Source organism: Lipotes vexillifer, unplaced genomic scaffold (assembly GCF_000442215.2).
Source record: "Lipotes vexillifer unplaced genomic scaffold, Lipotes_vexillifer_v1.1 scaffold1432, whole genome shotgun sequence".
Classification (NCBI taxonomy): Eukaryota; Metazoa; Chordata; class Mammalia; order Artiodactyla; family Lipotidae; genus Lipotes; species Lipotes vexillifer.
Window position 1 is genome coordinate 548,638 of NW_006795398.1, and position 15,275 is coordinate 563,912.

Below are 15,275 nucleotides of genomic sequence, written 5' to 3' on the forward strand. Positions count from 1 at the left end.
CTTGGAGTTTATAACCTATTTAGAGTATCTCTTTATTGAAAACAATTATTAATAAAGCTAATTTGGTAGAATTTTTATGTGTGACCTAGGCCTGAGAAATGGATGGGACTACAAGTTCTTGAACTTTAGTTTCTGTGGTACACCCAGGTCAATATATCTATAAAATCAGGTAACTGGTTATCTAAGTATGATAATTTCTAAAGACAGAATGAGATACTAGTCTTGATTAAGCAGATGTCAGCTTTAAAACAAAGCAAAAAATTTAGAAATAGGTGTAATTTTCAGAAATCATTCAACAAAAGATAGCAAAAGCTTTATTTGAACTATATAATATAGGGAATATAAAACTTCTTCCAAAAAATTTAACAAACAGTAAGACAAAAAAGGACAGGTATTAACCCAGATTTTGTCTCTCTACATGAAGACTAGAAAGATGAGAGAGGATCCTTACAGTACATGTAAGAATTATTTGGATCATGCTTGAGTCCAGGGAGAGAGTGTATTAGTTATCTATTGCTATGACAAATTACCTCAGAACTCAGTGGCTTAAAACAGCAAACGTTTGTTATCTCACAGTGTCTGTGGATCAGAAATTTAGACAGCTTAGCTGAGGCTACAGTCAGGATGTGGGTAGGGGCTGCAGGCTTGATAGGGGCTAGAGGATTGCCCTTCAGGGTGGTTCAGTCACATGCGTGTTGGCAGGAGGCCTCAGTTCCTCACCACGTGGGCCTCTCCATAGGGCTGCTGCAGTGTCCTCAACATGGCAACCAGCAAGTCCCAGACTTAGTGATCAAAGAGAGAACAAGGCAGCCTCCACAATGTCTTTTATGTCCTAGCCTCAGAAGGGACATAACATCACATCCGCCGGACCCTACTTGTCACACAGGCCAACGCTGATACAGTGTGGGAGGGACCACACAAGGGCATGAATGTCAGGAAGCGAGACCAGTATCATTGGTCATTTTGGAGACTGGCTGCTTTTGCTTTCAGTTGATGAGCTGTTGTTGCCAAGAGGAAACATTTTATTTATGCCTCATTAAGATAAAGGCATTAATTCATTTAACAAATACTTGTTGAGTATCCACCATGTGTCAGGAATTGTTGTAGTTACTAGGAATATAGCAGGGAATAAAACAGCAATCTCTGTCCATGGAGTTTATAGGATAGAGGATTAGAAATGAGTTTTTAAAATATATATACAATAGCGTATTGGGTGGCAGTGAGTGCCACAGAAAAAAATAAAACCTAGAGAGAGGGCTAGGGAATGAAGGCCAGGCGGTTGAGGAGGGAGGTTGCAATTTTAAATAGAGTAGGTGGAAGAGACTTCACTAATAAGGTGACACTTGATCTGAGATATAAAGAAGGTGGTAAAGGAAGCTATGTGGTTAATTGAGAGGAGAAAAGTTCTAGGCAGAGGAAGAGAGAGCATAGGAAGTGCAGAAAGCCTGGGGCAGGTGTCTTTGGCATGTTTGAGGAGCAGCCAGGAAACCAGTGTGTAGCCAGAGCCAGCTTGAGTAAGGGGGGAGAGACGGATATGAGATGGAGAGGCAGCCTTGGACCCATTTTTGAGGGACTTGAGGGTGATTTTAACCCATTGTAAGGGGCCTTGTGTTTTGTAGACATTTGGAGCTCAGCTTTTCCATTGCTCCATTTTCTGAGTGGAAGCCACTGACTTCTTCACATTTTTATTGAGAATTTCAAAAACCTAGACAAAAATTTCAAATACCACCATCCCACTTATTGATCTTATCAACTTACATAGTATGCATCTTCAAATACCAACGTTTAAATCTCTTTTCTAGTTCCTTCAAAGGGACCAGATACTTGGAGAGAGTGGAGTTCTGACGGAAAAAATTTAATAATATATTGGAAGGTAAATATCTAATTCTTCCTTGAATATTTAAATAACTTTATTATGCTGAACTACTTAACTTACATATGGTACCTGGGTTATCAGGCAGCCAGGATTTCCCAGACTGGCTTAGCGTACAGTACTGCTGAGAATGTAACCTGGCTTCTAAAAGTCCCAGATTCCACATCACTGCAGATGCACCACGGTCACTGTAGTGAGGATCTCTGTCAAGAGCTGAGCATTCTTTAGTTTGATTTTATGAGGCCTGTAAAGGACTGAGGATTTCATGAATTCCATCTCTCTCACTTTAGTCAGAAATGCAGCCAGAAACCACAAGTTAGAATCTCAAGTGTTTATGTTGTATTTTCAATTCAATGACTAGGAAACCAACTTTTTATATATATCATGTGTAATTTGTTATCCCCTAAGTAAATTGCATTATAATATGACAATTATAAAGTTTTACATAGTTTTCTAAAATTTTAGATAAAGTATGAATTGCATTATGTTTTACTAGCTTTTCCTTACCAGAGCAGATGTTTTTGTTGCTGTATTTTTTTATCTGATTTATGAACATCAAAACCATGAACAATTGTCTTCTACACCAGATTTCATAGGAACGGTTATAACCAGATTCTTTTAAACAGTGAATTTTGTTATTGAAATTTAAACTATTATTTTTATAAAAATTTGACATCTTTACAGCTTTAAGTAAAGTAAATCTTTGAAGTCTGTGAGCAAGTTGTGTACAAATTCCATTGCTTCGAGGTTGTCTGTATATGACTGTGCATCCCCTCTTACTCTTGATTAGCAAATCCCCTGGCTACTCTCAGTTGTCTGTCAGATTTCACAATAATATAGTAACAATCATATAAATTACTTCAGTGTGAGAAAGTTTAGAATATTGTTCAAACGAGATAAATGTTTAACCAAGGATTAAAATTACTGAAGCGATTTGGATTCTAACTTCAGTGACTAGTTGATGGTTCTGCCACATTTGGTTGGAAAATTAAGTTGTTTTGGACATGTTGAGTTTTTTAAACATGTGCCACAAGGATATCTGAGTACAGTTCAGTAGGAGGTGGTTTGATGTAAGGTTCTGGAGCTCGGGAGAGGTCTGAGCTAAAGACATAGCTGTGAGTAAGCATATAAGTGGGATCACTCAGGGAGAGCACACAGGGTAGAAAGAGGCCAAGAGTGGAACTGTAGGTGATGGCAGGATATAAAGCACCAGCAAAGGAGGAGGATCCAGCAGGGGAGATTGGGAAGGCCAGAGAGGCAGGAAGACCAGAAGAAAATAGCTTTTGCAGAAACCAGGGGAGGGGGATGTGTGAAGGAATGAATAGTATCAAATGAAACCCACAAGTCTTAGGATGGTAACATGTCTACTTTACCAGGCCATTGGAGAGCTATCGGGGAACTCTGTTGGAGCAGAGTCTTCAGCAGAGTATGAATGTCAGTGTCAGTCTGGATCAGAGGGTCCCATGTACTGTTATATGAATTAGAGCAATTATTTTCAAAAGCAGTTTAGCTATATAAATAAAGAAGTTTGAATGTGAGGGAGACCTTCAAGATGGCGGAGGAGTAAGACATGGAGATCACCTTCCTCCCCACAAATACATCAGAAATACATCTACACGTGGAACAACTCATACAGAACACCTACTGAACGCTGGCAGAAGACCTCAGACCTCCCAAAAGGCAAGAAACTCCCCCACATACCTGGGAAGGGCAAAAGAAAAAACAGAGACAAAAGAATAGGGACGGGACCTGCACCTCTAGGAGGGAGCTGTGAAGGAGGAAAAGTTTCCACACACTAGGAAGCCCCTTCACTGGCGGAGACAGGGGGTGGCGGGGCGGAAGCTTCGGAGCCACAGAGGAGAGCGCAGCAACGGGGGTCCAGAGGACAAAGCGGTGAGACTCCCACACAGAGGATCAGTGCCGAATAGCACTCACCAGCCTGAGAGGCTTGTCTGCTCACCCGCCAGGGTGGGCGGGGCTGGGAGCTGAGGCTTGGGCTTCGGAGGTCAGACCCCAGGGATAGGACTGGGGTTGGCTGCGTGAACACAGCCTGAAGGGGGCTGGTACACCACAGCTAGCCAGGAGGAAGTATGGGACAAAGTCTGGAAATGCCTAAGAGACAAGAGACCATTGTTTTGGGGTGGACAAGGAGAGGGGATTCAGAGCACCACCTAAACAAGCTCCAGAGACGGGCATGAGCCACAGCTATCAGCGTGGACAACAGAGACAGGCATGAGACACTAAGGCTGCTGCTGCAGCCATCAAGAAGCATGTGAGCGGTGAGCACAGGTCACTGTCCACACCTCCCTTCCAGGGAGCCTGTGCAGCCTGCCACTGCCAGGGTCCCGTGATCCAGGGACAACTTCCCCAGGAGAACATACAGTGCGCCTCAGGCTGGTGCAACATCAGGCAGGCCTCTGCCGCTGCAGGCTCGCCCCGCATTCCGTATCCCTCCCTCCCCCCAGCCTGAGTGAGCCAGAGCCCCCGAATCAGCTGCTCCTTTAACCTCGACCTGTCTGAGCTAAGAACAGATGCCCTCAGGTGACCTACATGCAGAGGCGGGGCTAAGTCTAAAGCTGAACTCCAGGAGCTGTGTGAAAAAAGAAGACGAAGGGAAATCTCTCCCGGCAGTCTCAGGAGCAGCGGATTAAATCTCCACAACAACTTGATGTACCATGCGTCTGTGGAATATCTGAATAGTCAACGAATCATCGCAAAGTTGAGGCAGTGGACTTCGGAAGCAATTGTAGACTTGGGGTTTGCTTTCTGCATCAGATTTGTTTCTGGTTTTATATTTATCTTAGTTTAGTATTTAGAGTTTACTATCATTGGTAGATTTGTTTATTGATTTGGTTGTTCTCTTCCTTTTTTTTTTAATATAGATACATATATTTTTTCCTTTTTCTCTTTTTTTAAGTGTGTATGTGTATGCTTCTTTGTGTGAATTTGTCTGTATAGCTTTGCTTTTACCATTTGTCCTAGGGGTGTGTCTGTCCGTTTTTTTTTGTTTTCTTTGTTTTTGTATAGTTTTTAGCACTTATTATCATTGGTGGATTTGTTTTTGGGTTTGGTTGCTCCCTTCTTTCTTTCTTTGTTTTTCTTTCTTTTAATTATTTGATTGATTGATTAATTAATTAATTAATACATTTATTTATTTATTTTTGGCTGCATTGGGTCTTTCTTGCTGTGCGCGGGCTTTTCCCTAGTTGTGGCGAGCGGGGACTACTCTTTGCTGCTGTGCGCAGGCTTCTCATGGCAGTGGCTTCTCTTCTTGTGGAGCACGGGCTCTAGGCACGCAGGCTTCAGTAGCTGTGGCTCGCAGGCTCTGGAGTGCAGGTTCAGAGGTTGTGGCACACGGGCTTAGGTGCTCCACGGCATGTGGGATCTTCCTGGACCAGAGCTCGAACCTGTGACCCCTGCATTGGCACGTGGATTGTCAACCACTGCGCCACCAGGGAAACCCAATTTTTGTTATTTTTAATAAGTTTTTTTATATTTTATTTTAATAACTTTATTTTATTTAATTTTATTTTTTTCTTTCTTTTTCTTCTCCCTTTTCTTCTGAGCTATGTGGCTGACAGGGTCTTGGTGCTCAGGCCGGGTGTCAGGCCTGAGCCTCTGAGGTGGGAGAGCCGAGTTCAGGACATTGGTCCACCAAGACCTCCCAGCTCCACGTAATACGAAACGGTGAAAGCTCTCCCAGAGATCTCCATCTCAACACTAAGACCCAGCTCCACTCAACGACCAGCAAACTACAGTGCTGGGCACCCTATGCCAAACAACTAGCAAGACAGGAACACAACCCCACCCATTAGCAGAGAGGCTGCCTAAAATCATAATAAGGTCACAGACACCCCAGAACACACCACTGGACGCGGTGCTGCACACCAGAAAGAAAAGATCCAACCTCATCCCCCAGAACACAGGCACCAGTCCCCTCCACCAGGAAGCCTACACAACCCACTGAACCAACCTTATCCACTGGGGGCAGACACCAAAAACAACGGGAACTACGAACCTGCAGCCTGCGAAAAGGAGACCCCAAACACAGTAAGTTAAGCAAAATGAGAAGACAGAGAAACACACAGCAGATGAAGGAGCAAGGTAAATACCCACCAGACCAAACAAATGAAGAGAAATAGGCAGTCTACCTGAAAAAGATTTCAGAGTAATGATAGTAAAGGTGATCCAAAATCGTGGAAATAGAATGGAGAAAACACAAGAAACGTTTCACAAGGACCTAGAAGAACTAAAGAGCAAACAAACAATGATGAACAACACAATAAGCGAAGTTAAAAATTCTCTAGAAGGAATGAATAGCAGAATAACTGAGACAGAACAGGGGATAAGTGGCCTGGAAGATAAAATAGTGGAAATAACTACCACAGAGCAGAATAAAGAAAAAAGAACGAAAAGAATTGAGGACAGTCTCTGAGACCTCTGGGACAACATTAAACAAACCAACATTCAAACTATAGGGGTCCCAGAAGAAGGAGAGAAAAAGGGACTGAGAAAATATTTGAAGAGATTATAGCTGAAAACTTCCCTAATATGGGAAGGGAAATAGTCATCAAGTCCAGGAAGCGCAGAGAGTCCCATACAGGATAAATCCAAGGAGAAACATGCCAAGACACATATTAATCAAACTATCAAAAGTTAAATACAAAGAAAAAATATTAAAAGCATCAAGGGAAAAGCAACAAATAACATATAAGGGAATCCGCATAAAGGTTAACAGCTGATCTTTCAGCAGAAACTCTCCAAACCAGAAGGGATTGGCAGGACCTATTTAAAGTGATGAAAGGGAAAAACCTACAACCAAGATTACTCTGCCCAGCAAGGATCTCATTCAGATTTGACGGAGAAATTAAAAGGTTTACAGATAAGCAAAAGCTAAGAGAATTCAGCACCACCAAACCAGCTTTACAACAAATGCTAAAAGAAGTTCTCGAGGCAGGAAACACAAGAGAAGGAAATAACTTAAAATTACAAACCTAAAACAGTTAACAGAATGGTAGTAGGAACATACATATTGATAACTACCTTAAATGTAAATGGATTAAATGCTGCAACCAAAAGACATAGCCTGGCTGAATGGATACAAAAACAAGACCTGTATATGTGCTGTTTACAAGAGACCCACTTTAGACCTAGGGACACGTACAGACTGAAAGTGAGGAGATGGAAAAAGATATTCCATGCAAATGGAAATCAAAAGAAAGCTGGAGTAGCAATTCTCATATCAGACAAAATAGATTTTAAAATAAAGACTATTACAAGAGACAAAGAAGAACACTGCGTAATGATCAAGGGATCGATCCAAGAAGAAGATATAACAATTGGAAATATTTATGCACCCATCCTAGGAGCACCTCAATACGTAAGGCAAATGCTAACAGCCATAAAAGGGGAAATCGACAGTAACAATCATAGTAGGGGACTTTAACACCCCACTTTCACCAATGGACAGATCATCCAAAATGACAATAAATAAGGAAACAGAAGCTTTAAATGATACATGAAAAAGACGGACTTAATTGATATTTGTAGGACATGCCATCCAAAAACAACAGAATACAATTTCTTCTCAAGTGCTCATGGAACATTCTCCAGCATAGATCATATCTTGGGTCACAAATGAAGCCTTGGTAAATTTCAGAAAACTGAAATCTTATCAAGTATCTTTTCCGACCACAACGCTATAAGACTACATATCAATTACAGGAAAAAATATGTAAAACATACAAACACATGGAAGCTAAACAATACACTACTAAATAACCAAGGATCACTGAAGAAACCAGAGGAAATCAAAAAATACCTAGAAACAAATGACAGTGAAAACATAACAACCCAAGACCTATGGGATGCAGCAAAAGCAGTTCTGAGAGGGAAGTTTATAGCAATACAATCCTGCCTCAAGAAACAAGAAACATCTCAAATAAACAACCTAACCTTACACCTAAAGCAATTCGAGACAGAAGAACAAAGAAACCCCGAAGTTAGCAGAAGGAAAGAAATCATAAAGATCAGATCAGAAATAAATGAAAAAGAAATGAAGAAAACAGTAGCAAAGATCAATAAAATTAAAAGCTGGTTCTTTGAGAAGATAAACAAAATTGATAAACCATTAGCCAGACTCATCCGGGAAAAAAAGGGAGAAGACTCAGATCAATAAAATTAGAAATGAAAAAGGAGGAGTAACAACTGACACTGCAGAAATACAAAAGATCGTGAGGGATTACTACAAGCAACTCTATGCCAATAAAATGGACAACCTGGAAGAAATGGACAAATTCTTAGAAACGCACAAACTGCCAAGACTGAATCAGGAAGAAATAGAAAATATGGGGGCTTCCCTGGTGGTGCAGTGGTTGAGAATCTGCCTGCCAATGCAGGGGACACAGGTTCGAGCCCTGGTCTGGGAAGATCCCACATGCCATGGAGCAACTAAGCCTGTGTGCCACAACTACTGAGCCTGTGCATCTGGAGCCTGTGCCCCGCAACAAGAGAGGCTGCGACAGTGAAAGGCCTGCGCACCATGATGAAGAGTGGCCGCCGCTTGCCGCAACTAGAGAAAGCCCTTGCACAGAAACGAAGACCCAACACAGCCAAAAATAAATAAATAAATAAAAGCAGTTTCTTTAAAAAAGAAAATATGAACACGACAGACACAAGCACTGAAATTGAAAATGTGATTAAAAATCTTCCAGCAGACAAAAGCCCAGGACCAGATGGCTTCAGGGGCGAATTCTATCACACACTTAGAGAAGAGCTAACACCTGTCCTTCTCAAACTCTTGCAAAATATAGCAGAGGGAGGAACACTCCCAAACTCATTCTACAAGGCCACCATCACCCTGATACCAAAACCAGGCAAAGATGTCACAAGGAAAGAAAACGACAGGCCAATATCACTGAGGAACATCAATGCAACAATCCTCAACAAAATACTAGCAAACAGAATCCAACAGCACATTAAAAGGATCATACACCATGGTCAAGTGGGTTTCATCCCAGGAGTGCAAGGATTCTTCAATAACGCAAATCAGTCATTGTGATAAACCATATTAACAAATTGAAGGAGAAAAACCGTATGATCATCTCAATAGATGCAGAATAAGGTTTTGACAAAATTCAACACCCATTTATGATAAAAAAAAAACTCTCCAGAAAGTAGGCATAGAGGGAACTTTCCTCAATATAATAAAGGCCGTATATGACAAGCCCACAGCCAACATCGTTCTCAATGGTGAAAAACTGAAACCGTTTCCTCTAAGATCAGGAACAAGACAAGGTTGTCCACTCTCACCACTATTATTCAACATAGTTTTGGAAGTTTTAGCCACAGCAGTCAAAGAAGAAAAAGAAATAAAAGGAATCCAAATTGGAAAAGAAGAAGTAAAGCTGTCACTGTTTGCAGATGACATGACACTATACATAGAGAATCCTAAAGATGCTACCAGAAAACTACTAGAGCTAATCAATGAATTTGGTAAAGTAGCAGGGTACAAAATTAATGCACAGAAATCTCTTGCATTCCTATACACTGATGATGAAAAATCTGAAAGGGAAATTAAGGAAACACTCCCATTTACAGTTGCAACAAAAAGAATAAAATACCTAGGAAGAAACTTGCCTAAGGAGACAAAAGACCTGTATGCAGAAAACTATAAGACACTGATGAAAGAAGTTAAAGATGATACAAACAGATGGAGAGATATACCATGTTCTTGGATTGGAAGAATCAACATTGTGAAAATGACTCTACTACCCAAAGCAGTCTACAGATTCATTGCAATCCCTATCAAACTACCTAGGGCATTTTTCACAGAACCAGAACAAAAAATTTCACAATTTGTGTGGAAACACAAAAGACCCCGAACAGCCAAAGCAGTGTTGAGAAAGAAAAAACGGAGCTGGAGGAATCAGGCTCCCTGACTTCAGGCTATACTACAATGGTATAGTAATCAAGAGAGTGTGGCACTGGCACAAAAACAGAAGTATAGATCAATGGAACAGGATTGAAAGCCCAGAGATAAACCCAAGCATGTACGGTCACCATATTTTTGATAAAGAAGGCAAGAACATACAATGGAGAAAAGACAGCCTCTTCAATAAGTGGTGCTGGGAAAACTTGACCAGCTACATGTAAAAGAATGAAATTAGAACACTCCCTAACACCATATACAAAAATAAACTCAAAATGGATTAAAGACCTAAATGTAAGTCCAGAGACTATAAAACTCTTAGAAGAAAACATAGGCAAAACATAGGCAGACGTAATCACAGCAAGATCCTTTTTGACCCACCTCCTAGAGAAATGGAAATTAAAACAAAAATGAACAAATGGGACCTAATGAAACTTAAAAGCATTTGCACAGCAAAGGAAACCACAAACAAGATGTAAAGACAACCCTCAGAATGGGAGAAAATATTTGCAAATGAAGCAACTGACAAAAGATTAATCTCCAAAATTTACAGGCAGCTCATGCAGCTCAATATCAAAAAAACAAACAACCCAATCCAAAAATGGGCAGAAGACCTAAACAGACATTTCTCCAAAGAAGATATACAGATTGCCAACAAACACATGAAAGGATGCTCCACATCAATAATTATTAGAGAAATGCAAATCGAAACTACAATGAGCTATCACCTCACACCAGTCAGAATGGCCATCATCAGAAAATCTACAAATAATAAATGCTGGAGAGGGTGTGGCGAAAAGGGAACCCTCTTGCACTGTTGGTAGGAATGTAAACTGATACAGCCACTATGGAGAACAGTATGGAGGTTCCTTAAAAAACTAAAAATAGAACTACCATATTACCCAGCAATCCCATTGCTGGGCATATACCCTGAGAAAACCATAATTGAAAGAGTCATGTACCACAGTGTTCATTGCAGCTCTATTTACCATAGCCAGGACATGGAAGCAACCTAAGTGTCCATTGACAGATGAATAGATAAAGAAGATGTGGCACATATATACAATGGAGTATTACTAAGCCATAAAAAGAAATGAAATAGAGTTATTTGTAGTGAGGTGGATGGACCTAGGGTCTGTTATACAGAGTGAAGTAAGTCAGAAAGAGAAAAACAAATACCATATGCAAACACATCTGTATGGAATCTTAAAAAAAAAAAAAAGTTTCTGAGCAACCTAGGGGCAGGAGAGGAATAAAGACACAGACGTTGAGAATGGACTTGAGGACATGGGGAAGGGTAAGCTGGGACGAAGTAAGAGAGTGGCATTTACCAATTGTAAAATAGATAGCTAGTGGGAAGCAGCCGCATAGCACAGGGAGACCAGCTCGGTGCTTTGTGACCACCTGGAAGGGTGGGATTGGGAAGGTAGGAGGGAGACGCAAGAGGGAGGAGATAGAGGGATATATGTATAGGTGATTCATTTTGTTATAAAGCAGAAACTAACACCATTGTAAAGTAATTATACTCCAATAAAGATGTTAAACATTCAAACTTCTTTTTTTTTTTTTTTCCTTTTATCGAGTAAGTCCAATTTGGGGAACTCACATTAAAGGATTAATCCTAGCCATGAAAAAAAAATTTTGCACCAAAAGATTCATTTTAGTATTGTGAAAAATTGGGAACAACTTAAATTTCACTTATTTAAGGAATATTCAAGTGAAGTGATAAAAATGCTACATGAAATATAAAGCTATTAAAATGTATATAACTGTATTATGGACAAGTTTTTATTATAGAAGAGTGAAAAAATGTAAATTGTATAGTATGATTGAAACAATTTTAATAAAAATTTCCATCTAGGAAAACAACTTGAAGGAAATATCATAAGGTAAGAGTATTTAAGAGATGAGAATATGGGAGATTTTTCTTGCTTTCTTCCAACTTTTTAGTATTTTCCACGTTGTCTATAATGAGCAAGTACTCCTTTAAAATGAGAAAGCAAAAACTGTTTAAAAAATATGATGCCATACTTTTAAATATTTTATTTTTTAAGTAGAAGAATGTTGCTCATCACTCCTTTTGGTTTACTTCTGAAAAATGTGAGGCTAAATATTTTGTTACTTAATTTTTATATTTCTGTGTGCTCTTACTGCTTACAGCAAGTGTAATGTTTCTTCAGAATCACTTTCCTGATTTATCTCAGTGGATTTTAAATCTGTGTTGTGCACTGTTAACGACTTCATCTTTTCTAACATTACTTTGTTAAGATTCGCAGAGTGTCCAGTTTAGACTCGATGGCCTTGCCTTGTCACATAATCACTCCTCGCAGGTTTTTATAACAATTTATTTTTCTGTTTTTGTAGCCTTTACCCATTAATGAAGCTAATGGAAAAATACTTTCCTATAATGTATCATGTTCGTCAGACGAGGAAACACAATCCCTTTCTGAAATTCCTGATCCTCAACATAAGGCAGAAATACAACTTGATAAAAGTGACTACATCATCAGTGTGGTGGCAAAAAATTCTGTGGGCTCATCGCCACCTTCTAAAATAGCTAGTATGGAAATTCCAAATGGTGAGTACTTAAGATAAAAGTAGTATATAAGAACAAGAAATTAAGGTGCAACATTTGGAAGGTGTTGCTTGCTCTCATAAATGTCAGCTTTCTTCTCATATACCCTGCTGCTGCTGATGTGTAAGGAGGAACAGGCAGGTTAATGTCACGTATTGATGTTGAGAGGCAGCAGTCATTAGTATTGACTTGAAGCATCTACACGGATGGATAAGATATTACTAAACCCACGTAATGTTGTAGAGTTATGGTAGTGGATATTACTCTTAGAAATATCTTGACAGTTTATTCAGATACCATTTTCACATATCTCCCCAAGACCATGACAGTTGATACTTAGCCAGCTGGGCTATTTTCAAACAGTCAGGCAGGAACAAATACTCATTTTAAATGGCAGCTCTGTTGATAAGGCATTCTTTATTAATAGGAATCCTTTATTGATAAGAAATTCTTCTTAAAGTCTAAATTAGATCTTCAGTGTAAGCTTTAAGAAAACAACTGCAGTGTAATTTTAAAATTCCTTAGTGCCCCCCTGTAAATTTGATGGATTACCAGTGACTAGTCCATTCCTCCTTAGCTGCCTTGACAGCTTTTTGAGTCACAAGTTTTCAGTGGCCACTCCTGCCTCTTCTAGTTAACTCCTCTTCTGAGTCATTCCCTGGTCCCCCTTGCTATCCCACACTAATATGGGAGCACCTTTCTATGACTACCCACTCGGAGACGCAGAAAAATTGGTCCAGTTTGGGTCCTAAGTATCTTTCCAGTTCTTGCTTGAGGCAGTGTCGTACTGCTTGTCATGTAACTGGTTCTTCATTTCAGTCAGTTGTGGGCACATCAGAAGGAAGGAATTGGGGACACACCGTACATTCTGAGACACACAATATCGTCCAGAGCCCAGATAGCAGTGCATACCGGAGAAGAGAGGTCTGCAGGTAGTGGTACGGAGTCAAAAGAAAGAAAAGGGAGAGAGATGTGAATGCCCATAGCAAGATAACCTGCTGATTTAAATTAGGTATTTAATGGCTCTCGCTATGTTATCTTTTAATTCAAGAACTATATTCCTACCTTTTCTGTGTGTCCATCAGGACACAGTAATTTATAGAACTAACAATGGTCTGGCTATCAGCTTTCAGACAGTTACTGCAGCTCGGAACAAATCATTGTTCCTTGAGGATTTCCCGAGTCAGAGGCCTTGCAGCCTCAGCGCAGGTTACCTTGTGGATTTTTAGTCACATTGAGTCAAGAAGCTGTCATTTCCAAAGTCTTCTGTATTCCCAGCCAAGTTGTGGTCTTGTGTCTAGTAGTAGTTGCTTATGAATGCAAATTTTGTTCAAAAAACCTTTCCATGGCTTTTTACTGAACCCTTAAATATACATCAGTTAGAGAAATTACTTCTTTCCCCTATTTCTTGGAAAATTTCCCTCTGCCATTGGCCACGCTGTCGTAACCCATGCTAATTCCTCACCCCCAACCTTGGGCCTCCCTTATCGCCTAGGCTGAGATCTGGCAGATTGAGGAAACCAAACCTCAGCATGGACCCCTTCTGCCAGCCTCTGCACCTCACCCATCCGTGCTCGTAGATGCTTTCCCCTCTCTGCCCACACCGACCATCCCATCCCACCCCACCCCACAGCATTTCATCACTGTCCTGTCTCCACAATGCCTTCAGCCCACCCATGGGGGTAGCAGTCTCCCTTGAAAGGAAGAGAGGAGCTGGCCCACCCACTCATTCACTGCATGGCATCGTGCTCCTGCTTTGCATGGCCTGTGCTCAGGGCTGGAGTTGCAGGCACAAGCCCCTGTCTGCTCTCGTGGAGCTCACACCCACAGTGGACGAGGAGACGGGGGATTCTGACACCCACGCGTGTTCCTCACCAGCCTCCCGCCTGCCTCTCCCCCCGCCCCCGAGCTGCCATGCCACCCTCTAGTGCCTGTATTCCCTCTGCCCCATCCTTGATGGCTCTTGATCCTCGTGTCCCGGCCCAGTTATGTCACTGCCTGACCCTAGGTGCTTTTTCATTGTTTTTTTTCAGCTGCTGAGTTAATATATACAGGTAATTGCCCTAGTTAAAACGAAAACAACAGAGCAGCACTTCTAAACTTTGCTAAAGGTTGATCTAGTTTAACACTATTTTGCAATGTCTGCACAGTAAAGTGATTTTTATAACTCTTGCCCATTTTCATGAGATTTACCTTAAAACATTATTTTTAACACTGGTAAAATATCCTTCTTTCTTGAAGATGATCTCAGAATAGAGCAGGCTGTTGGAATGGGAAATGGGATTCTGCTCACTTGGAATTATGACCCCAACGTGACTTGTGACTATGTAATTAAATGGTGTAACTCATCTCGGTCTGAGCCCTGCCTCATGGACTGGAAAAAAGTCCCTTCAAACAGCACTGAAACTGTAATAGAATCTGGTGAGTGTCTCGCAATTAAAGTTCTTAAAAGATATTTTTAAATTTTACTTTTTATTGGGGTAACGTTGGTTTATAACATTATGTAAGTTTTATGTGTACACCATTATGTTTCTACTTCCGTATATACTACAGCATGCTCCCTACCAAAAAAAATATTTTTAAAAAGAGCAACATATGGAGTGACTGGTTGCAATGCCGTGACTGTTCCCCTCACCACTGGGCTGGGTGTGGATTGGTTTAATTTTTCTGGAAGGCAGTTTGTGGCAGTATGTGTGTGAAACAACTCATAGGCTTTGATCCAGTCATTACTTGTCTAGGAGTTTATTCTAAGAAATAATCCGAGAGCAGCACAGATTTACACCTGAGTGTTCAACACAGCATTATTTATAATTGTAATGATGTCACTCACCATCCTTTTGCCCTTGTTGCCCAGGGCCCAGGTTACTGAGCACAAAGGACTTGCAGCCATTCCCGTG

The 15,275-nt window shown here is 40.7% G+C and overlaps 1 protein-coding gene across 1 annotated transcript in view; it reads left to right on the forward strand.

Annotated features, from left to right (window-relative positions):
* Nucleotides 1–15,275, forward strand: part of LIFR (LIF receptor subunit alpha) — a 52,773-nt gene that overhangs the window by 26,549 nt on the left and 10,949 nt on the right. Inside the window, exons 11-13 of the mRNA XM_007467613.1 lie at nucleotides 1,803–1,873; nucleotides 12,168–12,381; nucleotides 14,620–14,799. Of these exons, the coding sequence (XP_007467675.1) occupies nucleotides 1,803–1,873; nucleotides 12,168–12,381; nucleotides 14,620–14,799 (465 nt within the window). The remainder of the gene's footprint in view (nucleotides 1–1,802; nucleotides 1,874–12,167; nucleotides 12,382–14,619; nucleotides 14,800–15,275) is intronic.